The 27,325-nt window shown below is 43.7% G+C and overlaps 1 protein-coding gene across 2 annotated transcripts in view; it reads right to left on the bottom strand.

The window, feature by feature from the left end:
• The window catches only part of LOC130120298 (fibronectin-like), a 70,788-nt gene that overhangs the window by 5,636 nt on the left and 37,827 nt on the right, over positions 1–27,325 (bottom strand). For both annotated transcript variants that reach the window (XM_056288840.1, XM_056288838.1), the window contains exons 21-45: positions 26,839–26,933; positions 22,681–22,849; positions 21,495–21,581; positions 20,546–20,737; positions 17,993–18,265; positions 15,764–15,878; positions 15,006–15,082; positions 14,825–14,914; positions 14,130–14,396; positions 12,127–12,243; positions 11,529–11,693; positions 11,204–11,359; positions 9,448–9,561; positions 8,577–8,846; positions 8,152–8,363; positions 7,268–7,355; positions 6,900–7,082; positions 5,696–5,785; positions 4,984–5,175; positions 4,552–4,641; positions 3,245–3,353; positions 2,721–2,940; positions 2,054–2,224; positions 1,021–1,159; positions 57–224 (exon numbers count right to left, since the gene is read on the bottom strand). In XM_056288840.1, the coding sequence (XP_056144815.1) occupies positions 57–224; positions 1,021–1,159; positions 2,054–2,224; positions 2,721–2,940; positions 3,245–3,353; positions 4,552–4,641; positions 4,984–5,175; positions 5,696–5,785; positions 6,900–7,082; positions 7,268–7,355; positions 8,152–8,363; positions 8,577–8,846; positions 9,448–9,561; positions 11,204–11,359; positions 11,529–11,693; positions 12,127–12,243; positions 14,130–14,396; positions 14,825–14,914; positions 15,006–15,082; positions 15,764–15,878; positions 17,993–18,265; positions 20,546–20,737; positions 21,495–21,581; positions 22,681–22,849; positions 26,839–26,933 (3,849 nt within the window). The remainder of the gene's footprint in view (positions 1–56; positions 225–1,020; positions 1,160–2,053; positions 2,225–2,720; positions 2,941–3,244; positions 3,354–4,551; positions 4,642–4,983; positions 5,176–5,695; positions 5,786–6,899; positions 7,083–7,267; positions 7,356–8,151; positions 8,364–8,576; positions 8,847–9,447; positions 9,562–11,203; positions 11,360–11,528; positions 11,694–12,126; positions 12,244–14,129; positions 14,397–14,824; positions 14,915–15,005; positions 15,083–15,763; positions 15,879–17,992; positions 18,266–20,545; positions 20,738–21,494; positions 21,582–22,680; positions 22,850–26,838; positions 26,934–27,325) is intronic.

Below are 27,325 nucleotides of genomic sequence, written 5' to 3' on the forward strand. Positions count from 1 at the left end.
GGTGTTTGTTTGGGTGCTTGCAAAGCATGCTGGGATGCGGGTGTTAAGCCACTCACTGGATGAATCACACCTAAAATGGCCACTGCCCAGGCCCAGGCAGCGGCACCACAGCTTGAAGCCCGTCTCAGACATGCGCTCCCACTCAGAGCCTACCTCGTGGTAGGTTTGTGTGAATGTGTCGTAACACACATCATGACTGGTGGAGATTGGTAGGTCACCTGGTACTACAGGGTGAAAGGAAAAATAAGTTTAGCAATTAAACATTTTAAGCATTTTTACCTTAGGATGACTGAAGGAGAAACAGCACAGTGAGAAATTTGGCTTTTGTTCATCTTTGGTCATGTTAGCAGTCACTATAAACATTATCCATCCATCCATTACCCAAACCATTTATCCTGCTCTCAGGGTCATGGGGCTACTGGAACCTATCCCAGCAGTCATTGGGCGGCAGGCGGGGAGACACCCTGGACAGGCCGCTAGTCCATCACAGGGCCAACACACACACATTCCCACCTTGGGACAATTTAGTACGGCCAATTCACCTGACCGACATGTCTTTGGAATATAGGAGGAAACCGGAGCACCCGGAGGAAACCCACACAGACACAGGGAGAACATGCAAACTCCACACAGAGGATGACCCAGGACGACCCACAAGGTTGAACTACCCCAGGGCACGAACCCAGGACCTTCTTGCTGTGAGGTGACCGCTCTAACCACTGCGCCACCCATTAAACATTAATTGTACACTGTAAACATTAATTGAACATAAATTAAACATTCATAGCAACCTTGACTTATTACAGTGTGACTTATATTTGCTTTATACGAAAAAAATGCCAAAGTTGCGTGATTCAAAGCTAATGTCTCTAACTAGATGGGAGATGCAATTTTAAAGTATTAGTATTAAAGACAGTATTAAAAAAGTATTAATCTAATCCAATGCTTTCATTGAGCACTAGCTACATACTATTTAACTTTGTTAGGTAAACCCTGCTTTGTCAGTTTGGAATACTCTACCAGCATTGCCCACGGTCACAACTTCTTCCAGAATCTTCTCCTTAGCACCGCCTCTCACGGCTTCTACAACAACATTATAGGATGCGCCGGATGTCAGTCCAATCAACGTGGCACTGGTGGAGGTGCCTGGAAGACGCATCTGCATTGGGGGAGTTTGAATGTTAGAATGTGCTTTGGTCCAGTTGGGTATATGTATTACCGGCTTGACATGGTCAGCGCTTTTCCCGGTACCATCGAGTATAAAAAGACTACCGGTGGTATACCATCAGTACAATGTTGTAATTACAAAATGTAAGTGCATTTTATTCCAGTGCTCCAGTGCTGTTGTTTGTGAAGCATTTTTTTTCTTACCCAAACTGAGGCTGTAAGAATTGTCATTTATCATATTAACATCTCTTGGAGAATTTAAACTGATTGTAAAGCCTTCTTAACTGTGATTTAGGGCTATACAAAATAAATTTGACATGACGAATTGTGCCCAATAATGTGCCTTGCATTAGTTTCACTCAAACAGCGAGTAAAAGAGTTTGTGTCACTGTCTAGCATGTGATATGTTTGGTATCAAATTACAGTGTAACCTGGGGTCATTTACAGTCTTGCATCAATAGTGGTGTTTCCCAAGTTGTTGTGCAGCATGATGGTGCACATTTACATTATGTTTGAAGGCCAAATTGCCTCCTGAAATTTCTATATTGATAACAAACACATGGAGAGAACCAGAAAATGCCACACAGGTATCACCAATAGCACAGATGTAGATAAAAGAGAACGCAATGCCCAATAGTGAAAGCCAATGGCTCCCCCTGCAGGCAAAAGGCGATGATACTATTATCATCCAGCCATCCATTATCTGAACTGCTTATCCTGCTCTCAGGGTCGCAGGGATGCTGGAGCCTATCCCAGCAGCCATTGGGCGGCAGGTGGGGAGACACAAATTAAAGTCAAGCAACACTAGTTTGAAACTGATACCGCTGTCTGTGACAACCCTGATGTGCAAGTGTGTGTGTGTGTGCACGCGCATGTGTGTGTATACCTGGAAGTCCTTTTCCTCAAGGTTTGTGATAGGATTACAAGACACCACATACTCAGAACTCTGAGGGATGGGTTGCCAAGAGATGGTTGTGATCGTTTGTGCTTCCTGAGGCAACTCCGTCTCATTGTCAGGGAAACCGAACGGAAGGCCAGGTAGAGGACCCTCACTCACCTATAGGACCAGAGAGACAGGATAACTCAGTCCCACAGTTCGACCATCTTAGATTCTATAGGGATGATAAATAATTGCTTTGGGGTAGCATAGACTGTTACACATGTTACACTCAATAAAAACTATTTGAGGAAGAGGAGGAGGAGAGAAAGAAGAAGAGGTTAACAAAGGCCTTTTCACAACCATTGCTACAAAACACTTTACAAGACATTATGAGAATTCCTTTCATAGGAAAAAAGCAAAACACAAGAAGTAGTGAAATAAGAAATACAACATCATAGGCTTATAAGAAAAATGACACGTTTGACAGATGCAGAATTTTTTCCTCTTTAACTCTTAACTTTGCTGATAAAGAAAAGTAAAGGGATTTTAGACTTGCTTTAAAGAATAATAACAGGGTTTAAATAGAATAATAACAGAATACAATATCATATGACATTTAGATAATATCATAAAAAAGAATACAAACATTAGTGACAATCCAAGTCTGACTCACTTTGACCAAAGGCACTCTATTTCCATCAGGGCCTGGTACAGGGATGTAGACCAGGGGTTCTCTTAGAGTGGGTCTCTGGCCCTCTCTGGGTCCAGTGTGAGGTCCGTTAAACCCATTGTTTGGCCCAAGGTTCTGGTACTCTGTGTAGATGTGCTGGCCCTGCTGACCTGGTCGGCTTTGACCCCCGGTACCAGCCAAATGGACATGATTGGTGGTAAAACTGTAAATGACAGGGATAGTTGAGTAGGGGAGCAAGAGGAAGAGGGTGAGACAAAGGGAGAGAGAACATGGCAATAGAGAACATGGGAAAAAATACTGTTGGGTTTTCTCAAACATCAAGTTTTTTTAAATTTAATCTTAAGATTTAATGAGTTATAAAGCTCTATCTTTTTGGATTATTCCATTTAGTTAATAGGAGGAAACAAGAAAGGGACAGTGAACGTAGGTACAAAAAAAAAGAAAATAATAATAAAAAGACAAACAGCCCCTTCTTTTCATAAATCATAACAATCTGAAGGTCTTACCTCTTGTCATCAAAGGACTCTGGGACATCCAAAATGTCAGGTCTAGGTCGGTGGGAGACAGGAAGCTGGGGCAGCTCAGGGATCAGTACCTGGGGCTCTGGAGTTGGTTCTGATTGGAGGACAGACAGTAGTAGGCGGGCTATTTAGAAGCAAGGCAGGGCAAAGCTGAGTGATGGAACAGATCTACCAGCAGCCTCTTAATTTTGCAAGATAAAACCTGGTGCGTGATCATGAACCTCATGAAGACCTTTCGTGTGTACTTTAGACCTTGCCATGGGAATAATGCACAGCTGTGGTTTAATTCTGTGCTGTGAAACAACTGTTTCCTGTTGTCTGTTTTACAACAGTGGAAAGATTCAAGTGAAAAAGACAGCATCTGGCGGGTCTGTACTTCAAGATGCAGCTGCTTTGAAACACCGATCTACAGTCAATTTAGCTTTTTACCCTCGTGTCTGCAGTTTCAATTTTAGTTGAGAAAGCTGATTCATTGTCAGTAGAACACTTTCAGGACAGGGGGTTCTTATACACAAATCAGAAACATCTGATACACTGTTCTGGATAACCTTTTTGGCTCTAGCTCATTTCATTAGCAAACGAGCTTTGAGGCTAAAGTCACCCGTGAGTGCAAACTTGACACTCATTTCCCTCTCCAAAATCCAAACATCATCAGTTGGGGAAAAGTGCCATCTGACCATCAAGCAGTGTCAAGCAGTGCCAAGGAGCAATGCTTTTCTACTTTCAGCAGAGTAGTTACACAGGGAAGCCAGCAGGATGCAGCAAAGTTTTTGTTTGCTTGTGACCACATTTACACACAAAATGAATTTGGCACATAATGAGCCGAATTCACCTTTTAGGTAGACCAATTGATGCATTGGATGCTTGAAAGATGGGTCAGTTTTTGGCATTCATAAATCAACCAACATGCAAATGCAGTCAGTGTTACAGTAGAAGTCTTAAAGAAAATATTATTGCAGTTAGGTTTGATACTTGAAGAGATGGAAAAATAGGCTCACACACAGCAGCTGCCTGAGTAGTTTTTACATCAGCCAGACAATTCAGCGACATACAGTTTTAGCTGGTCAAAACATTGAGAATTAATTATACCCATAGATGCAGAAACAGGAGATTCCTTTATCTAATTAAGTTTCAAGTTGCCATTCTAACGTTAGCATGTGGAAGCATGGAGGTATTATAAAAGGTGGTTCTGGTCATCAGACATTTAGTATTAATAAATATCAACTTAAGGGGTTTATACAGGTCATCAACGGTAGGCTCTACTTTATCAGGGTTCTGATGGTTGCACTTACGGGTTCTGGCCTTGCCAACCAGAGGGGTGCTTCTTAATGCATTCTGCAGAGCAACAATCTTAATGACATACTCTGTGCCTGGCTTCAGACCTATGAACAAACAGAAACAAACACAAAAACTAAGTAAATTAAACAAACTTTGTTGTTTGACCTGAGGGCCACACACCTTTTCAATAAAAAAAAGAAAAAAGTACGGGTAATCTGACTGTGGGGAGTCAAAATAATTACAAAAATAGGCAAAACATTAAAGTAATGCCAAAATGTCATCAGTTAACATTGCATAGTGCAAGTGTTATCACTTATCCCTTGACATATGCACATATGCATACGTCAAAAATGTAAACACTTGCGTAGCAGATAAAAGAAGATCCTTATACTGATTCTACGTGTGTGTAAGTGCATGCACTTATACATACACTCCACCACACTCACCATTGATGATAGCATAGCTCTGACTTCCCAAGGGTCTTGGGGTGAGTTCTCGGGGTAAGCCCCCTGCCTCCTCATAGGTGACGTAATACCCAGTGATCCCGGGACTGCGAGACGACTCCCAAGTGAAAGAGATACTAGTGGGCGTCAGGGAAGTAAAGCGGATATTGGTGGGGGGGATGACAACTGGCTTGGCTGGAAGACAATGACAGAAAGAGACAGAGATACATTATGCCAGCCATTGACCATCAGCAGTTGTATTTTCCTCAACATTGTCCTTGATATGCTTTAAAAACAGGGAGATGTGCATTGATTAATATATGCTAAAGGAAAATATGTTGGCTGTAAAATTCCTTCTTTGTATCAGCACTCATGAACACTAGTTTGCATTGGTTTAAAGAAGGGGTTTCCAAACTTTTTCATGCTGTGACACCTTTAGAAATATTTCTTTGGTGCGAGACCAACTATTTGTTGCACACAATAAATTCTCATTATCTGTTAAAGAGCGAGATAATTAACAATCCTCTATATATTGTTGTTGAGTGTAGTATTTCCCTTTTCAGTTTTCAAATATGGCATACTAATAATCAAATGAATCAGACAAAGCATGTCAGTACAACTGTGGTTTGCATACACCTTCAACTATAACACTTGACACACAAGCAACTGCTGTTGACTGAAGCTCCTGCACAGTAATGGATGGTGGATAACTTACTTGTAGTGGCAGTGAGTGTAAACGGGGCACTACGTCCATTCCCATTCAGCGTGAAGAGGTTGATCTTATAGGTGGTGCCTGGCTGTAGACCTGAAAAGTAAAGCGAAGTTGGTGAAAGGCAGTGATGCTGTGTGTGTGTGTGTGTGTGTGTGTGTGTGTGTGTGTGTGTGTGTGTGTGTGTGTGTGTGTGTGTGTGTGTGTGTGTGTGTGTGTGTGTGTGTGTGTGTGTGTGTGTGTGTGTGTGTGTGTGTGTGTGTGTGTGTGTGTGTGTGTGTGTGTGTGGGTGCGCACGCACACACGTGCACACATGTGCTTTTAGTTCCCAAAATAACAACCTCATAAATGTTATCTCACAGGCTGGGTATGAACACAGACTCTGCGAATATATTTGGAGGCTTTTTTTTTCTTTTTAGATTTTTCTCCCCAATTGTACTTGGCCAATTACCCTATTTTCCGAGCTGTCCCGGTCACTGCTCCACCCCCTCTGCTGAGCCGGCGAGGGCTGCAGACTACCACATGCTTCCTCCGATACACGTGGGGTCGCCAGCTGCTTCTTTTCACCTGACAGTGAAGAGTTTCACCAGGGGGACGTAGCATGTGGGAGGATCACGCTATTTCCCCCCAGTTCCCCCTCCCCACTGAACAGGCACCCCAACCGACCAGAGGAGGCGCTAGTGCAGCAACCAGGACACATCCCCACGTCTGGCTTCCCACCCACAGACACAGCCAATTGTTTTCTGTAGGGATGGCTGACCAAGGCGGAGGTAAAACGGGGATTCGAACTGGCGATCCCTGTGTTGGTAGGCAACATAATAGACCACAATGCTACCCAGATGCCCATTTATATTTGGAGGCTTGGGCCATGTCCATGTAGTAATGGTAGGGGCTTTGACAGGAAGGCCGAAGAAAAGGGCAAAGAAATTGATAAGAAACTTTTGTCTCAATAATGATCTAAGTATGTATGACTACAGAGGACCCTGCATCCTTGTTTTGTACCCTTAAACATTTATATTGAGAAACTGTTTTCAATTTCCTATTGACATTAATAAAATAATTAAATTTTTGTCAGCATGTGTAGGCCTTGTGTGTATCTACTTACCTAGCCTCAAAAAAAAATAATACAAGTAATAGTGTAGAAGTATGAAAATGAGTGAATGTATATACTTGTGTGTGCACATACTTTTGCATACTCCTATCTACACACCTGTGATTGTGTACGAGCGGGAACTTGGGCTGATGGTTTTTTGAATGGGGTTGTGACCAGTAGAGGAAGTAGGTGTGGCCTCAACTAGGAAGCCAGAGATGGTTTCTGTCTTGGATCGCCAGGTCAGAGTGATGGAAGAGTCCTTGACATCAGAAATACGCACGCGACGAGGGGGGCTGATGTCTGAGAGAGAGAGAGGGAGAGAATGTTTCATTACTCTCATGTCACTACATTGTAGGAAGTGGAGTACACTGACTGCTTCAACAGTGCACTGTTGTAGGGGTGAAGCTTTTGAATGGTCAAACATACAAGAAGCTTTACGCATATGCAAAATCTCTATTTATGCTGTGCTGAAATACAAGACTCACTATCCAGTGTGGTAACCACTCCTTGGACTGGTCTGCTGGTCAGAGAATTCTTCAGGGCATAAACATTCACCTCATAGGTAGTCGCAACCTGGAAAAAGAGGAAAAAATGTAAAAAAAAAAGAAAAAGGGATTATTCAGGGAAGAAAGAAGTGAAGGGTGGAACACAAGTGTAGGAGACAAGAACAGAGAGGGGAAAAGGAACCTATGAAGGGGAGGAGGGAGAAAAAGAGAGAGCAAAACAAATCTGTGTTGAGAAGGGACCTCCTTCCTTGATGATTATTATGTCTAGTCAGCGCCATAGAGCTGTATGCTACATGTGTGTCTTTGATGAGGAAACCACATGAAGATGACAGGGCAGGGTAGCAGGATTGTGGCCTGTGGCCTCCCTAGGCAAGGACACTGCTGCTTTATTGACATCTCATACAACATGCACATGTGCACATACACAAACACAAAAACACACACGCACGCACAAATAATGCAGATGGCAGATATGATCATAATCATAATTGAGACTCTGTGTGGTTTGTGGAGATGTATTTTATATGTATGAATGTGTGCTTATGTTAATATGTGTCTGTGGTGTCCACATCTACATGCATAAATGGATATGTTTCGGTGTGTTTATTCCATCTGTGCAAAGTTGAGTTTATATATCTCTCTATATATCTCTATATATCTCTATATATATATATCTCTATATATCTCTATATATATATATATATGTGTGTGTCAGAATCATGTTGCATTAATAAAACCTCAAATGATTTGATGTCAGAATATACACTCACAGGAATACAATAATACATTTCCAAATATGTAGATTTACCCAGCTGAGGACAATAAAAATAGTTGCACACACTCATATACTGAGACACACTCACCATGAGTCCATGTATGTGTGCCTGGGTAGTGTCTGGGGCAAGGTTGGTCTCTTTGGTGGGACCACTTTTGTTTTTCGGGTTTACCACCACACGGTAGCCAGTTAGCCCTGATAGGCCTGTGAGCCGGTTAGCTTGTCCTGGGGCGGCCCAGGTCATACTGAAGGAGGTTGGGCCAACCTGGGAGAACTGGAGGTTCGTTGGGGATGGGATGGCTGTAGGCCCGGAAGGGGGTTGGTGGGGGTAGAAATTTAGCAGTAAGTGAGATGAAGAGAACTATTGGTGTGTTTCTTTAAGGATGGTGTGTGTTACTGCAATTACTATAAAGTCTATAAGCCTTGTTTGATGGTAGGATAATAAGTCAGTTAAGTAAATAAGTGAAAAGATTGTCAGGTAAACAAGTCATTTAGTCTGTGTCTTTCCCATACCTGTGGCCTGTGTTCCGACTAGTGGTGTGCTGGCAGTGTCGTCATGCAAGGCAATGACCTTCACCGTGTATTCACTTCCGGGTCGCAGGCCGTAGATGACTGCAGACTCGGCGTCCCCTCTGGGTGCAGGGAGCAGCTCTCTCTCACCCTCCTCTGGGCTGGAGTATAAAACGCGGTAAGATGTCACGACTCCCTCGGGACTGTCCCAAGTGATCCGCAGGGAGGAGGAGTCGATGTCCGAGAAGGTCAGGTGCTTGGGATGGTCGACATCTGCGAGGCAGGGTGAAAAGGGGAGAGGGGAGAGAAGGGAGCAAGAGAATGGATGGTGAGACAGACAGAGGGAGAGAAGAAGATAATATCATGAATTATATAAGGATGAAAGTGAGAGAGGGCATACATAGCAGGAGCAGAAAGAGATGGAGAGAGAAGAGAGGGGAAAATATGGTGATTGTTTGCCTTTTTTCCCCTCACTTGCAATGTATTGTTAGTTTCTATGGTTTCTAATGTTTAAAAAGTTTAATCTTAATGCTTATCTATTGACCTATTATGAGAGTAAGGTGCAGAGACAAAGAAAGAGAAACAGAGAGAGAGAGAGAGAGAGAGTTTTTTTTAAATTTTAAAACAAGTCTTTATTTAACAGAAAAAAATTAATAAAAAACAGACTTGAAATCTTTCTAAACATATACACAATACTTGTCAAATTACAAACACTCAATATGCATCTTTTAACAATTCCCAAAAACAATCATTCAACACCAACTCAAAACATAAAAAGAGAGAGAGAGAGAGAGAGAGAAATAAAAGAAAATATATGAATGTGTGACAAATGATTTAAATGGTCCAGGCCAAAATAATAGTCACCCCCCCTTACTTGTTAGAGCAGTCTCCACCAATGGCGCACTCTCTCCATCTTGTCCCAGTGCATACACACTCAGGATGTACTCTACTGTTGGCATCAGACCCGAGAAGGTAATTTCTGTCTGGTCTGGGGAGCAGAGGAGAAACAGACATGGCAGAAGAAGACAAGAAAAAAAAAGGAGGGTCAATAAGTTAAGTTGAAAAGCCTCAACACTAGCACTACACAGTTTTCTGAATTGACGTAAAACATCTCAAGACATTAAATTTTGATATAAGAGCAATACTAGCAGAGTATTCCTCCTATCAAACAGGGAGGGCAAAAAGGGAAAAGAGAGAGTGTCTAGAAGTTAGATGTGAGATAATGCCAGTTGATTGCCCAAAGACTCTTTATAAGTGGGAGGCTGGCGTTGATGGATTCCTGCTAATAGGCCAGATGTTCACTGTGAAATGCTTATTTATCAGAATCAATACTATTCAATATCCACTAATTATTCCGAGAGTTAAGACAAAACATGGCGCAGCAGCATTTAATTATGCTACACATAGCTGGCACAAACATCCAGAGGATATATGATTTGCCCAAGCTTTGACCACTTTTACAATTAGGCTAAAAGCTTATTAACATTTGGCATTTCCCTTTACTGAATATTCAGCCTACTGACAGTGGCACTGTGGCCATTTTTCACTTTGCATGTGGACCCTGTGCTTTCACCCTCATTATTCTATCTACGATGTTGTTTTTATTCTTCTAGGTTTTTACCTTTTACTTTATTTTCTTGATTTTTTAAAAATCTTATTCTGCATTTCTTTTGTCTTTTTATGCCTTATGTAAAGCATTTTAAACTGCCATTGTGTATGAGATGTGCTATACAAATATACTTGCCTTGCCTACCACTACTAATAAATAGGGGTTAGCACTGATTTAAAGTTTAATAGCCATACTTTACTTTCTGTAAAATCTGCCTCCAAATCAACTTTACATTAAAGAGGAATAATAGCAAAACCTAGTCTAGTCTTATCAAATAATACCTATGATGATTACCAATCAGAGAAATAAGAAAAATGTTTCCGGTATACGTTTGTGTGCATTCATAAGTCACATGCACATATCTGTGTGTAAGAACTTCAGAATCAGAATTAGAAATAAGAATCTGTTTTATTGACTAAATAAGTTAAATAAACTGATAACAGTAAACTGATACAATGCTCACCGTAACATACAAAGTTAAAAAAAAATAGGAAAGTAAATAACTTCAAACTGTGAAAAATATCAAAAGAAATGTCATTCCACCCATTATCTGAACCGCTTATCCTGCTTTCAGGGTTGCGGGGATGCTGGAGCCTATCCCAGCAGTCACTGAGCAGCAAGCGGGGAGACACCCTGGACAGGCTGCCAGGCCATCACACAGGGCTGACATACACACACACACACACACACACACACACACACACACACACACACACACACACACACACACACACACCAACATTCATACCTAGGGAAAGTTTAATGTCCCCGGAGGAAACCCATGCAGACACAGGGAGAACATGCAAACTCCACACAAAGGACGACCTGGGATGACCACCAAGGTTGGAATACCCCGGGGCTCGAACCCAGGGCCTTCTTGCTGTGAGGTGACCGCGCTAACCACTGCGCCACCGTGCCGCGTCAAAAGTAATGTAAAAAGTAAAAACTATTATGTGTTTACCAAACCACAACTATGAATGGAGCAGTTTGTTTGTATGCATGCTCTCGTGTGTACACATACCTGGAGCGACCACCTCGGAGAAGGAGGGCCCCTGTCCATTCCTGGGGGCCCCTGTCACCCTGTACCCCTGGATAGGGCCCTGGGCCGGGCTCCAACGCACAGTAATACTGCTGTCCTTCACGTCAGTCACCTCCATCTGTGAAGGAGACTCAATGTCTGGAAGGAGGAGGATGATGGAGTGTGTGTGTGTGTGTGGGGGGGGGGCAGGGAAGGGGAGATTCATGAGCAAAAATCATAGACTTGTTTCAACCTGAGTGCATGTGTGTATGTTTGTGCGTGTCTGAGTGTGTGTGTGTGTGTGTGTGTGTGTGTGTGTGTGTTTTACCTGTCTTGTGTGTGACATAGATAGGGGTACTTGACGCGGGGCTGTCCCCTCTGCCGGTCACAGCGTAAACAGTGACGGTGTAGTCAGTCCCAGGCTTCAGGTTGGTAATGGTTGCAGTGGACTGTGTGCCGGGCACTGTGAACTCCTTGGAACCACTGTGTCCTCCTGAAGACATATTAGAAATGACAAATGAATACATAAAAAGGTAGGTTAAAACAAGTTTACAACAAATTAAACAGATTAAAGGTTACAAATGTGTAGAATAAATTAAAGATCAACTGAGAGTTTAGATAGATTGATAAACACACTGACAATGAGAAACGCCAATTTAGGTTCAGAGTTTATGAAAACAGGAGTATGAGTAAAAGGAAAGGGAGTAATTTGTTCAGCTGTAAAACTTTACTAACGGGAAAGAAATATAAACTTAAAATGTGCATTCTTAACGCTAATTCATTTTAACAAGGACCATAATAAGACTTCAATTTTGCTTACAATTGAAATACTCAGTTGCTTTCCACTTTTTCCAAAACTTTAACCTTTGCATTAAAATAGTTTGATGGAAACACATCGAGAGATAATTTGATTGTTGCTGACTAACCAGTCTCTCCATGTGTGATCCTGTAGTACCGCACAGTGACAGAGGGAGCATCCCAGCGGACTGTGATGCTTGTGGGTGAGGAGTCTACCACCTCAAGGTCTGTGGGGGCATCTGAGACTGGAGAGAGATGGGGGAAGGAGAGGAACACACATTTAATGTAAATTATACTTGTACACACCTGTCCCCTAGGTGGACCAGGGTTCATATACAAACAACCCTCCCTTACCCTGACTGAGAGTTAGGGTTTTTTAATACCCGCACCCACCCAACCCACTACACGAGAGCCAATCCGCCCCGCTCAATCCACTAAAATATGCGTTAATCAACCACCCGAATCTGACCTGCAATCCTCCAAATTTAGCCTGGGCTAAAGCAAATTGGGCAGTGTTACTCTATTTCGTTTCTGGGCTGTTTGCCCAGCATAATACACTGATTGCAAGGCATAGCCTATTGTATATCAGAGTTGCCAACTTTGGTAGCCTGGCCGGAGTGAGATTTTGTGCCACGTGCATGTGCTTTCTTTCTTCTCTCTGCTGTGCACTTAACGTTCAACGGCTAACTTAACGGAGAAATGCATCGCGCACCTATCAGAGAGCAATTTCAGATGCATCACCATGGAAACACCCACATAAAAGACCCAGTTTTCGAATACTCAGCTGTCTTCCAGAGTCAGTGTCTTTCACTTGGTTTAACCATTACTATAGCAGAAAGACTTTTACCTATGCCTGTTCATCTGTGCTGCTGTCAGTGTTTTGGCATGAGATTCGCCTTGGTGTGGTGACAGCGTGAGACAGAGCCTGAAAGCATGAGACTCATGCCATATGTGTGAGAGTTGGCAACCCTGTGTATATTAGCCTAATGGCGTCTGGGTCTAGGCTGCTAAATAAACAGACGAATTGTTCCAAACGATGTTCATTATTGTTGAATAGCAGCAAAACAAATAACCCTTCATTAAAGACATGAACTCTGTCTCTCTTTTTCTCTCTTGCTCTCTCTCTCTCTCTCTCTCTCTCTCTCTCTCTCTCTCTCTCTCTCTCTCTCTCTCTCTCTCTCTCTCTCTCTCTCTCTCTCTCTCTCTCTCTCTCTCTCTCTCTCTCTCTCTCACACACACACACTTTTTCTGACCCCCCCCCCCCCCAAAAAAAGAGTTTTTGGCGGTGTAAACAAACGCTACGGTTACCATTTAGGGGACAAAAAAACTCATAGGTGAAGCCTCAACACTACAAAACACATGCATTGACCAAAACCACAATCTGATGAAAAAGCTGCTTGAGGGAGGGAGGAAGAGAAGAGAGGGAGGGAGGAAGAGAAGGTTTCTGTAACTTACTCGGAGTGCTGCTTTGTCACTTTTTGACCCGTCCGCCCAAACCAATAATATTTTCTAGTAAGCAGTACCCACGGGTTGTGGGTCGACCCACGCATCACTACCAACTGAGGTCTATATGCTGCCCAACACCGCCCATGAGCACATGCACATCCACTTAGCCCTTTTCTGAACCAGGGCTTGTATTCACTCTCTAGAACCTCCCACCCCATTTACACACACACACACACACACACACACACACACACACACTCTTTTCTTTATCCTTTATACAGGTAAATACTTGTTTCATTTGACAAAAGTTTGAATGATTGGTTGATTGGCTCAATAAAGCAGTAGTCATGGTGATGACACTAATGACAGTGGAGATAACTCATAACCCATTTCACATAATTTCTTATGTGAACATATCCCATTGAAAGCACACATTTGGAAGCAACCAAATCAATATCTAGTGACCACATGGGCACATTTATAACCGTTACAGTTACAGATCACCAAATACTGACACAGAAAGTGGAGAATATATAAAACAAACAGGAATATTTATTGATGCATGATCAATAATCCAGGTAAGGCAATCTCAAAAAGTGTGATCAGTTCATCTGGACACACTACAACTAAACCTTTTGTCTAGTTGAACTGATGCAACTTTCTGGAGACAAACAGGAATACTTACTCGTCTTCTGTTTGCCACTGAGTGGGAGGCTTTCTCGTGTGCCACTCACGGCGTAAATGTTCACCAGGTACTCGGTCTCGGGGGTCAGTCCCGTCAGGGTGAAGTGGCTTCTGGAGGGGGGCAGCCTCTCGTCCTTGGCTCTACCGCCACTTGCCATCAGGTAGCGGATGCGGTACCCCGTGATCTGACTCTGGGGGGCCACCCAGTGGACTGTGAAAGAGTTGGTGAGGACCTCAGAGAAGCGCAGGCCCGCCGGTGAGTCCAGGGCTGAGGATGACAGAAATAAAGCAAAGCGGGAAGGGTTCAAACAGGCAGTTTTGTTGATTCACAATGTCAGGAATCAGGAACATGTGGTAGTCAGGCATGTGGTAGTCTGCAGCCCTCCCCGGATCGGCAGAGGGGATGGAGCAGTGACTTGGACAGCTTGAAGAGTGGGGTAATTGGCAAGATACAATTGGGGAGAAAAAGGGAAAAATAAAAAATTTCTGGGGTTTTACTGGGATCGCCTTTGGCGTGAAAGAATCTGTGGCTTAACATTTGGGAAATCGGTCCTGGCTACAGCACAGCATTTTCCTGCTATTCCATTGGTTTGAAAGGATCCTGCTCAATCCCAGCATTCACATGAGTGTTGTGATGCAACTGATAAAAATGCATATTTGCATTACTAATATCATATGTAATTAAGCTGTACTCACTTGTTCTCTGGGTGCCGATGACAGGTGAGCTTTCTCTCTGTTCATACACACACACCACGCTCACCAGATACTCTGTGTTAGGCAGCAAGTCTGTAAATGGGACAAAAGACAAATGGATGAGGATCGTGTGTGTCTGTGTAAGTGTGTGTGCATGCAGGTGTTAACTAAGTCCACTACTTACTCCTTAAGACCACATTGTTGGTCCTGCCTCCTACACTGGTTTCAGTGATGTCGTCGTCATCATCAATGGGATGGTACCTTATTAATTGGAGGACAGGAAACAAAGGAAAGAGAAGGTAAAATTGTCATATTTGTGGTATCATGTGGCCGATTGGAGGGGAGTATGGTCGTGTTCCTGAAAAAAAAGATGTGTGTATATAAGCAAAAATAAACTCAAACAAATCTGAAAATCTGCTCATTAAGACAGGTATTAAAAGCATTTAAGATATAAATTAAAACTTTGTGGGAGTAAAAACATTCACCCATCGATTTCCTTTTCTATACTTTTAATCTGTGAAATTCTCCTTCAGGTAGACAGCTGGTGTAGCACCCCTGGAGCAGGTATGGTTAAGTATCTGGCTTAAGTGCCATTTCATAGCCCAGATATAACCACTATGGTCCATGCAGACCAAAACAATATAAAAGTGGGATATCATTGTGTTTTACCTACTAGTGTACTAGGATCACACAAAATAAGGCTGGCAAAGACTGTGGTAAATGTAGGTTTTGGGAACATGCCGACATGAACTATGAAAGGCAAAGGACTGTCCATGTCTGTCCACATACGAGTATGTGACCTTTTACTTTGATATTATCTACGTGTCTTAAGGATAGTTTGACAGGTGGGGGAGGGGGCCATGGGACCAGACTGCATGTGCACACGCGTGCGCGCACACACACACATCATCTCCTCAGACTGCATTAGGTGTATACTCCTACCTGATGAGAAAGCTGTTGATGTCAGCAGGATTTGGTACATGAGGAGAGACCCAGATTACTTCCATACTGTCTGACACAACCTGGCCAAAGCCCAGGTCTGTGGGAGCTGGTACCGCTATGGAAAAGAGACAGAAGTGAACGGGGGTCCAAAACCTATTGACATGGACTGGCAACTTCTAGTTCACCAATTGCAGGGATTGTGTCACCAACAAAAATGACCTTTGAAAAAGCACATGCATTATCAAGATAAATGGTCTCCCTGCTCTCAACTTGAGTTATGTAATCATTCCTGCTATGCCCCTATGAAGCACTTAAATGATAGCCCAGAACCCATATTGACCGCTTGCCCCTAACTTCACACTTCTCCCCTTCAGCTGCATATACAGAAGCCTTTAGGGTGCAAAATTAGGCCTGTTCCAGCTGAGGTTTTGTTTCCATTGCTACAGAGGTACCTCCCGTGTACACTCATGAGTAACAAATGTATTGACTCGGTGCCATGTTAAATGCCTGTGTACATGCTGCAGCATTAGGTGGGTATATCTATGCTGCCTGCTTATGGAAAAGTTGCAGGGGTTTTATAGTGAGGGTGTGTATGTGCATTTGTGTTTATTTGTTCTGTATGTGAGTACTGCGTGATGTTGAAGTGTGCAGTGTTTCGTGCTCCTATCTGCGGTGTTTGGTAAAACATGCACTAGCTAAGGGTGAACATTTACTAACAGAACGATAAATCATCTGTTTGTCAGTTCATTTATCTATCATTTCATCTACCCATCCATCCAGGTAGTATTTTCTGTAACATTTTGTATAGGTGTCCTACAATTCCAATCATGATTTAAATGTGAGAAAGTGTGAGGAAAGGAAAGGGAAAAAAAAAGACCCCCCCTTTTCTCCCCAATTGTATCCGGCCAATTATCCCACTCTTCTGAGCAGTCCCGGTCGCTACTCCACCCCCTCTGCTGATTCGGGGAGGGCTGCAGACTACCACATGCCTCCTCCGATACATGTGGAGTTGTCAGCCGTTTCTTTTCACCTGACAATAAGGAGTTTCAACAGGGGGACGTAGCGCATGGGAGGATCACGCTATTCCCCCCAGTTCCCCTTCCCCACGAACAGGCACCCTGACTGACCAGAGGAGGCGCTAGTGCAGTGACCAGGACACATGCCCACACCCGGCTTCTGACCCACAGACACGGCCAATTGTGTCTGTAGGGACGCCTGACCAAGCCGGAGGTAATACGGGGATTTGAACCAGTGATTCCCGTTTTGGTAGGCAATGAAATGGACTGCCATGCCACCTGGACACCCCCCACCCCCCCAAAAAAAGGATATTTAGTGGAAGAAAAAAAAACTCCCAAAAAAAAAACAACTTGGAAGTGAAAGTGAGCTTATGGTCATCTTTAAAGCAGAACAACACGCGCCTTTCGCTTTGTGTGTGTATTTTATGTGTATGCTAATTCTATGTCTACAGTTTTACAGCATCTTAAAGCCCAGAGAACAAACAATGTTTGCATTAGGGGGCAAAATGAGCCCCAGCGTGAAAAAAATCCCTAAACTGAAAACATATGGAGTATACACACACACACAGACACACACACACACACACACACAAGATTACTTCTGACATGGCAACACAGTGAGCAATGAGGTTACATGAGGATCCTAACAGCTGATCTTTCAAAGGCCATCTTGCTGAAAGCTGTATTTATTTAATGTAAAAGCATAAGACAAACAGCATTTATTTGTGCCACAGAAACGTCAAATACAATCTTCAAGATCCATGGCTTGAAAATTAGGAAGAGAGATGTATCCAGAATGAATTTCAGACCATTAGCAATAAAAGGAGATTAATGTCCCTTTATGCACATGTCCCTGTGTGTGTGTGTGTATAGTTGTGTGCCTGCATATTTCCAGTTTGAAATTATGAGAGAAATGTCATAGTCAATAATGTTTCACTGAAAATTAGCAATATAGTAAACTGTCATTGTTCTGTGTGTGTGTATGTGTGTGTGTGTGTGTGTCAGTAGTAGTGCCAGCACATGAACTAAATGTATCATGTTTCACTCATCTAATGTATGTGCATCAGTATTTGCATGTGTGTATGTATTTATATGGCTATATGTGTGTGTATATGTGTAGTGTGGTGTGTGTGTGTGTGTGTGTGTGTGTGTGTGTGTGTGTGTGTGTGTGCGCCCATGTGTGTATGTATGCGTTTCCACATGATTTCTGTACCAGTCTGTTGGGTGATTGTGGTGGGCTCGCTCTCGCCGTTCTCCGTTATGGTGATCACGCTGATGTCGTAGTCAATACCGGGCTCCAGGCCATACACTGTATAATAACCTGACGTTGGCTCCACCAGGTCCTCAAAGATGGGCACGCTCTCACCAGCTGCCACCACCGTGATCCGGTACCCGGTGATGGTCGTGGTGTTGAGTGGTGACCAGCGCAGGCCGATGGTGGTGTCGGTAACATCAACAAAGTTGAGGTCTGTCAGCTGTGGGACTTCTGGGTAATTGGAAGAGCGGACACATAGGGTGTGGAGAGGGTGGGAGGGAAACGAAAAAACAATGGCAGAGATAACAAAAATACAGTGGTGGGAGTGGAGGGGGTCAGATGGAACAAACACAGATTGGACACATATAGAGACAAAGAACACACAGAGACAAAAAGAGACAAAGAAGCAAGGGTCAGGGTTAGTGGTAATGGTGCCCATTCCAGTAAAAGCCAGTGTGATATTCATCATATTACACTGATGGATGGGCCAATGTATTAATAGTGAACCTGGTTCCCCTGAAATATATTATAAACTGTGCAGTGAAATTCATGGTTTCCACTCAGTGATCTCCAGACTTGTCACATTTGATGGTTTTTCCTGTGGCATTAGGAATTAGAGCAAAACCTGTGGTATTCACAGTCAAGTCTTTCCCCCCCCCCCTTTTTCTCCCCAGTTGTACTTGACCAATTACCCCATTCTTCCAAGCTGTCCCAGTCGCTGCTCCACCCCCTCTGCTGAGCCGGGGAGGGCTGCAGACTACCAAATGTCTCCTCTGATACATGTGGAGTCGACAGCCGCTTCTTTTCACCTGACAGTGAGAAGTTTCACCAGGGGGGACGTAATGTGTGTGTGTGGGGGGGTCACGCTATTTCCCCCAGTTCCCCCTCCCTCCTGACTAGGCACCCCGACCGACCAGAGGAGGCAGTAGTGCAGTGACCAAGACACATACCCATATCCGGCTTCCCACCCGCAGACACGGCCAATTTTGTCTGTAGAGATGCCCGATCAAGCTGGAGGTAACATGTGGATTCGAAACGGCGATCCCTATATTGGTTGGCAACGGAATAGACTGCACACTACCCGGACGGCGTTTTCAAACTTTGAGAATCGCCACGCAATTGATGCGACGGGTTTGTAATGTGCAATAAGGAATGCCAAACCCTCCCCCCCCCCCTTTAGTTTAAAAAATGGTACCACCATAACGAGTCTAGTGATCTCCACTGGTGTTTTACGCTTCATTGTAAATATATTCTCAGGAAACCAGGCTTTAGGTTTGTTTATTAACAATCCATACGTGTGTGAAAGATGTTAACTTTAAGTCAGGGCAGTGATAATAAAATGTATTATCACATTATCACTGACTGATTGATTAAATTTTTGCTGAGAGTTAATACCATTTTTAATCAAAATATTTCCATTGGAGAAGGCATTGTTTTGTTAACTGTCTAAATAAAGATTTGTTAAACAAAACTGACCATTCACTATTAACAAATACAGACAAGGAAAGACCAGACAGAGGGTGTTTTCACATATATCTCTTTAAATAGTCTGAACCAGACTCCACATTATTGTTGGTATATTGCATTGGCCCTGTTTGTCTCATGTTGCCCAATACTAAGCACTCTTTCTGATTTAAGTCTGACACAAGATGAGCAAATTACACCTTGACTTCACAACGAGATGTTTTAGTTTCTTTTATCATTCTAGCGAGCGACAGGAGAGAGTTTTACAGAGAGACTGCAGGAATAATTATCATGAGTTTTTGACAATTAGAGCAATCAAAACATCCCACTGTGAGCCCACAGGGTACTGCATCATGTCATCACTTCACAACTTATTTTGAATGTGACCCCTTAACACCAGAAACCGTATGTGACGCTTTCTAGTTAAAAGTGGCTCGAGACCTCTTAACTTCGGCAAGCCTCTTCACATTTGATGCGCACATGAAGTGTCCACAGGATGATTCACACTTCAACCTAGAACACGCATTAAAAAAACTACCTCCACACTGTTTGCTGAGATCACAAGATAATCTCTTAACAGTTAAAATGAGTCCTCCGCTGTTGGATAAAACCACCATTCAGGCTAACCCACTGAAGAACTTAATTGTCAGTGAGAAGTAAAAGGATGAGACAGAGAGAGAGAGAGAGAGAGAGAGAGAGAGAGAGAGAGAGAGAGAGAGAGAGAGAGAGAGAGAGAGAGAGAGAGAGAGACAGACAGACAGACAGACAGACAGACAGACAGAGACAGACAGACAGACAGACAGAGACAGAGAGAGAGAGAGAGAGAGAGAGAGAGAGAGAGAGAGAGAGAGAGAGAGAGAGAGAGAGAGACAACAAAAGGTCCCAGACCAGAGTTGAATCCAAGGCATACTTACATAGCTGGTTGAGCAACCAGGATGACCACACGAGGAACATTTGATTGGAAATGAAACACCAGCATAGCCCCGAGGGACTTCTGTTTTGGCAGCACAATCTTTTGACTCAATAAAGTTTGCCGTTCTGACTCACCGGGTGTAATGGTGGTTGAAATGGGGACGCTCTCCATGTCGTCTTTGACGGTCACCACACTCACGTTGTACTCCACGCCGGGATTGATGTTTTCCAGGGTACAGGAGTTCTCCCCCGCCTGCACAAATTCCTCCACGCTATTTCCTTGCTGTCCATTGGTGGGAGCACATGTTACTCTGTAGCCTGTGATATCTTGGAGAGCGAATGGGACAGGGGATGATAGAGAGGTAAGAGGGAATATGACGAGTAGAGTGGTTGAGAGGCAGAAATTGGGAGAGATGAAATAAAATAGGAAAAGTAGGGAAGAGCTCAGATGAAATAAAGATAAAATGAAAAAGTTGCATCATTTAGTTCTTAAATGGTACTATTCATAATAATGTGGTCAACATAACTATTCCATTCTTTTTTTTTCTTCCCTCCCTTTTTCTCCCCAATTGTATCAAGCCAATTACCCCACTCTTCCCGAGCTGTCCCAGTCACTGCTCCACCCCCTCTGCCGATTACAAGGAGGGCTGCAGACAACCACATGTCTCCTCTGATACATGTGGAGTCGCCAGTCGCTTCTTTTCACCTGACAGTGAGGAGTTCTGCCAGGAGGACGTAGAGCATGGGAGGATCACGCTATTCCCCCCCAGTGCCGCCCCCCCCCCCCGAACAGGCACCCAAACCAACCAGAGGAGGTGCTAGTGCAGCGACCAGGACACAAACCCACATCCGACTTCCCACCCCCAGACACGGCCAATTGTGTCTGTAGGGATGCCTGACCAAGCCAGAGGTAACACGGGGATTTGATCCGGCAATTCCTGTGTTGGTAGGCCAACCAAGACATTCTGACTATTTCATTATTTTATATGGTTTTTTTTCAATGTGTGTCTTGCCATGTAGTTGTTCAAATGTTATGCATGCATGCACATGTGTGTATGTATGTATGTGTGGGGGGGGGGTGTACCTGGTGTCTTGGTTCCACTCCACTGGACAGTGAGTTCTCCTGTGTCTGGGTGCGACTCCAAATTGAGGTCAGTTGGGGGAGAGAGAGCTGTAGAGGAGGAGGTTGGAGAAAAGAGACACAGGAGATAAGAAAAGGAGAGGGGAGAGACATAGTGAACAATCATGGAGGAAAAGAAGACTGAAACATAACGGGAAGAAATCAATGATTTCCATAACAAACTTTTGCCTACCGAATCAATGACCTGAACTTAACAAAACACATATTGATGTGGTAGGTGGAGTATAGTTTGTCATTGGTTCAGAACATTTTTTCTCCCCAATTGTACCTGGCCAAGTACCCCACTCTTTCAAAGCCGTCCCGGTCACTGCTCCACCCCCTCTGCCAATCCGGGGAGGGCTGCAAACTACCACATGTCTACTCCGAAACATGTGGAGCCGCCAGCTGCTTCTTTTCAGCTGACATTGAGGAGTTTCACCAGGGGGACGTAGCATGTGGGAGAATCAATCTATTCCCCCCAGTTCCCCCTCCCCCCTGAACAGGTGCACTGACCAACCAGAGGAGGCACTAGTGCAGCAACCAGGACACATACCCACATCTGGCTTTCCTCCCACAAACACGGCCAATTATATCTGCAGAGACGCCCGACCAAGCCGGAGGTAACACGGGGATTTGAACTGAAGATCCCTGTGTTGGTAGGCAACGGAATAGACCGCTACGCTACCCAGATGCCGCTTCAGAGCATTTTGAGTTGATCTGGGCCTACAAGCACCTGGTTGTACTTAACCTCTCTGCCTTTCTATAATCAAGATTTGATGATTTTTGTGTGTATCAAACAGACACTAGAAAAAGATGACACTGGGACTGGTGTGCATAGATGTAAGAGCTGTTGATATTGGTCTCAATTATAGATTATTAAATCCAGACAGCCTCTGAAAAGGACATTTGAACTGACTTAGTTCAAGGCTTTTAAGTGAAGGAATCCTGTCACAAATGACTTCTGCTAGAATCCATTTAAAGTGTTTATTGCTCCCCACTCATATGTAACAACACACCATGTGAAACAGCAATGTGCAAGAGAGACAAGATAAATTTAATGGCAACCAAAAGAGAAGAGACAATTTGTAACCAGTATGGTTGCATTCACAATACCACATACTGGTATTTGTTACACGTGTTAATGACTTACGGGTCACAACGCGGCGTGTGAAGGGGGTGCCCTGCTCTTGGCCATTGATGACTGGCTGGACGCTGTAAGTGTACTCCACCCCGGGGGTCAGGCCAGAAATGAAAATACTTCCCGAGTCAGAGGTCACATCTCTGGGGGCCTCCCCACCCTGACTGGGGCGTATGGTCAGCTGGGGAAACACACACATACACACACACACACAGTCAGTGCACATGAGAGAACAATGGCACTAGTGATAGAGACGGGTGTGTGCATACAGATGTGCATGCATGCACACACACACACAGACACACACGCACGCGCAAATGCACGCATGATAAAGCGGGGGGGGGGGGGCACCAAAGAGAAGTCATAGCCAGAAGAAAGACGTAGAGGGTGGGATGGAGAGAAAGAGGCGAGAGATGTGAACACCCCCTTATTCACATACACGCACGCAGTGGGGGGGGGGGGGTCACTGGGGTGAGAGGTCAATATTTTCCCAGGGATGTTGGAGCCTTTAGAACATTCTTGTCTCTGGTGTGACAAATTCTGACCAATCAGTTTATTTCTGTGTTAGCTAGTTCCAGCGTGATCCAACTCTAGCGGGGCCAACTTTTAACCAAACTTAACTAAAACCCCTTTTGTGCAGTTGTGAGGGAGTAAATAAGAAAATTAGTTGATGCAAAAGAAAAAAAATCTACAAAATCCAGATGTCCAGACCTGTCAAAGACCCCAAAAGGTTCTGTTTAATTTCAAAGCCTCAAAATGCTTGTGTCCTCACTGCATGTCAGACCCCCTCCATCCTCTTTATTACTGGCCAGCAACTGGAGTCCTAGCTTTCCCCCGAGCCCATAGTAATGCTCCCCTGCAACAGCTATTTTGCCGTTCAAATTTGCAAAACTTTAGAACAGCCTTCCACTTCCTATCTGACTGCCCCCACAAAGGATTAATTTAGGCCCCACCTGAAAACTTTAGTTTTAGCTTTTACTGTTTAACCTTAGGGTGTCTATGATCTGCTTATCAGTCTTGTAATCACTTTTTTTTAATCTAATGATAATTTTAAGTGTTTCTGTTCTTATTTTAGTTTTTTTAAACCGGTTTTTTTCTCCTTTAATAAAAGTTTTTATTGCATGATACACATGTGTGCTGGTTGTTTGTGATTTTGCTTTTTAATTCAGCACCTGAATGCACTGTCTTGTCTTGTGCTGATGTCTTAATATTATGTTTTCTTATGTCAACTGCCCTAAAATAATTTGCATTGCTGTTTTCCCCACTGTTGTGATGTTGAGGTGTACTTCTAAATCCACTAAATATTAACTGTAACACCATCTTATTTCTTTAGATTACCCCCCCCCCTTTTTCTCCCCAATTGTATCCGGCCAACTATTCCACTCTTCCAAAACGTCCCGGTCGCTGCTCCACCCCCTCTGCCAATCTGGAGAGGGCTGCAGACTACCACATGCCTCCTCTGATACATGTGGAGTTGCTAGCCACTTCTTTTCACCTGACAGTAAGGGGTTTCACCAGGTGAGGGGGGGTAAGGGGGACATAGCACGTGGGAGGATCATGCTATTCCCCCAGTTGCCCATCTCCCCAAACAGGCGCCCAGACCGATCAGAGGAGGTGCTAATGCAGCGACCAGGACACATACCCATATCCAGCTTGCCACCTGCAAACATGGCCAATTGTGTCTGTAGGGACACCCGACCAAGCCGGAGATAACATGAGGATTCGAACCAGCGACCCCCTTGTTGGTAGGCAATGCAATAGACTGCTATGCTACTCAGACGCCCATCTTTTTTATATCTGTATAACTGAAATGACAATATACAGACTTGGCTTTACTAATAAATTCACTTACACTACCGTTCAAAAGTTTGGGATCACCCAAACAATTTTGTGTTTTCCATGAAAAGTCACACTTATTCACCACCATATGTTGTGAAATGAATAGAAAATAGAGTCAAGACATTGACAAGGTTAGAAATAATGATTTGTATTTGAAATAAGATTTTTTTTACATCAAACTTTGCTTTCATCAAAGAATCCTCCATTTGCAGCAATTACAGCATTGCAGACCTTTGGCATTCTAGCTGTTAATTTGTTGAGGTAATCTGGAGAAATTGCACCCCACGCTTCCAGAAGCAGCTCCCACAAGTTGGATTGGTTGGATGGGCACTTCTTGCGTACCATACGGTCAAGCTGCTCCCACAACAGCTCAATGGGGTTCAGATCTGGTGACTGCGCTGGCCACTCCATTACCGATAGAATACCAGCTGCCTGCTTCTGCTCTAAATAGTTCTTGCACAATTTGGAGGTGTGTTTAGGGTCATTGTCCCGTTGTAGGATGAAATTGGCTCCAATCAAGCGCTGTCCACTGGGTATGGCATGGCGTTGCAAAATGGAGTGATAGCCTTCCTTATTCAGAATCCCTTTTACCCTGTACAAATCTCCCACCTTACCAGCACCAAAGCAACCCCAGACCATCACATTACCTCCACCATGCTTAACAGATGGCGTCAGGCATTCTTCCAGCATCTTTTCATTTGTTCTGCGTCTCACAAACGTTCTTCTTTGTGATCCAAACACCTCAAACTTGGATTCATCCGTCCACAACACTTTTTTCCAGTCTTCCTCTGTCCAATGTCTGTGTTCCTTTGCCCATCTTAATCTTTTTCTTTTATTGGTCAGTCTCAGATATGGCTTTTTCTTTGCCACTCTGCCCTGAAGCCCAGAATCCCGCAGCCGCCTCTTCACTGTAGATGTTGACACTGGTGTTTTGCGGGTACTATTTAATGAAGATGCCAGTTGGGGACCTGTGAGGCGTCCGTTTCTCAAACTAGAGACTCTAATGTACTTATCTTCTTGCTCAGTTGTGCAACGCGGCCTCCCACTTCTTTTTCTACTCTGGTTAGAGCCTGTTTGTGCTGTCCTCTGAAGGGAGTAGTACACACCGGTGTAGGAAATCTTCAATTTCTTAGCAATTTCTCGCATGGAATAGCCTTCATTTCTAAGAACAAGAATAGACTGTCGAGTTTCAGATGAAAGTTCTCTTTTTCTGGCCATTTTGAGCGTTTAATTGACCCCACAAATGTGATGCTCCAGAAACTCAATCTGCTCAAAGGAAGGTCAGTTTTGTAGCTTCTGTAACGAGCTAAACTGTTTTCAGATGTGTGAACATGATTGCACAAGGGTTTTCTAATCATCAATTAGCCTTCTGAGCCAATGAGCAAACACATTGTACCATTAGTACACTGGAGTGATAGTTGCTTGAAATGGGCCTCTATACACCTATGTAGATATTGCACCAAAAACCAGACATTTGCAGCTACAATAGTCATTTACCACATTAGCAATGTATAGAGTGTATTTCTTTAAAGTTAAGACTAGTTTAAAGTTATCTTCATTGAACAGTACAGTGCTTTTCCTTCAAAAATATGGACATTTCAATGTGATCCCAAACTTTTGAACGGTAGTGTAACTTCTACGAAGTTAAGAGTTAGATTCATAAGACTGGCAGCCTGAATATTCAATAAGCAATAAACTGCACCAAGTCTCGCCCTCTCGCAGGAATACAGCGAACCTGGATCTCTATTGTACTGGTTTTCACATACCAGGAAATAGACTTCAATCTTTGCTCACTTTGACATTTACACACAATGACAAATTAAAGTAGTATAAAAATCAAAGTAACATAAAAAGCAAAGAGTGATATAATATGTTTATGGTCCATGTTTATATAATAGTGGATGTTTATAGTTTGGGGCGACAGTGGGTCAAGAAGTAGAGCAGGTTGTCTGGTAACTGGGGGGGGAGTTGCTGGTTCGATTCTCAGCTCCTCCTAGCAAAAACGTCAAGGTGTCCCTGAGCAAGACACCTAATCCCCAACTGCTCCCGATGAGCAGGTTGTTTCCTTGCATGGCTGACACTGTCCATCAGTGTATGAGTGTGTGTGTGCGTGTGTGCGTGGGTGAATGTGAGGCATTCATTGATTGTAAAGTGCTTTGAGTGGCTGTTGCAGCTAGAATACTATATACACATCCATTTACCATTTACCAATTTAAATGTCCAACAAAAAGTGCAATCACTGGAAATTGTCTATGCATAACAACAAGTAGCTAAACAGGAGGAAGGTGATGCTGTTAACTTGAGCAGTAGTAACATTCATAGCGAGTATACCTTGTATCCAATGCGGGGTACTGGGGTCCAGGAAATGACGATGGAAGTGTCTGTCACATCAGTGTTAAATTGAGGGGCGTTACCCATAGGAGAGTCTAGAGAAGAGACAGATAGACAGGTCACTTTCTATTCGGTGTAATATTAGGCAAGCACATACATATAACTCAATTTAAATATTTACGCCTGTGTGTTGATTCGTCTATTGGTCTCCATCTACACACTCGCTCATCATTCTGCAAAGTCCAATTCAAACCATCAATCCATCCATCATCCAAGCCGCTTATCCTACTTAGGGTCACAGGATGCTGGATCCTATCTCAGCAGTCATTGGGCAGCAGGTGGGGAGACACCCTGGACAGGCCGCCAGTCAATCACAGGGCCAACACATTCACACCTAGGGACAATTTAGTATAACCGATTCACCTGACCTACATGTCTTCGGACTGTGGGAGGAAACTGGAGCACCCGGAGGAAACCCACGCAGACA

The sequence above is a fragment of the Lampris incognitus genome, chromosome 11, assembly GCF_029633865.1.
Source record: "Lampris incognitus isolate fLamInc1 chromosome 11, fLamInc1.hap2, whole genome shotgun sequence".
Taxonomy (NCBI): domain Eukaryota; kingdom Metazoa; phylum Chordata; class Actinopteri; order Lampriformes; family Lampridae; genus Lampris; species Lampris incognitus.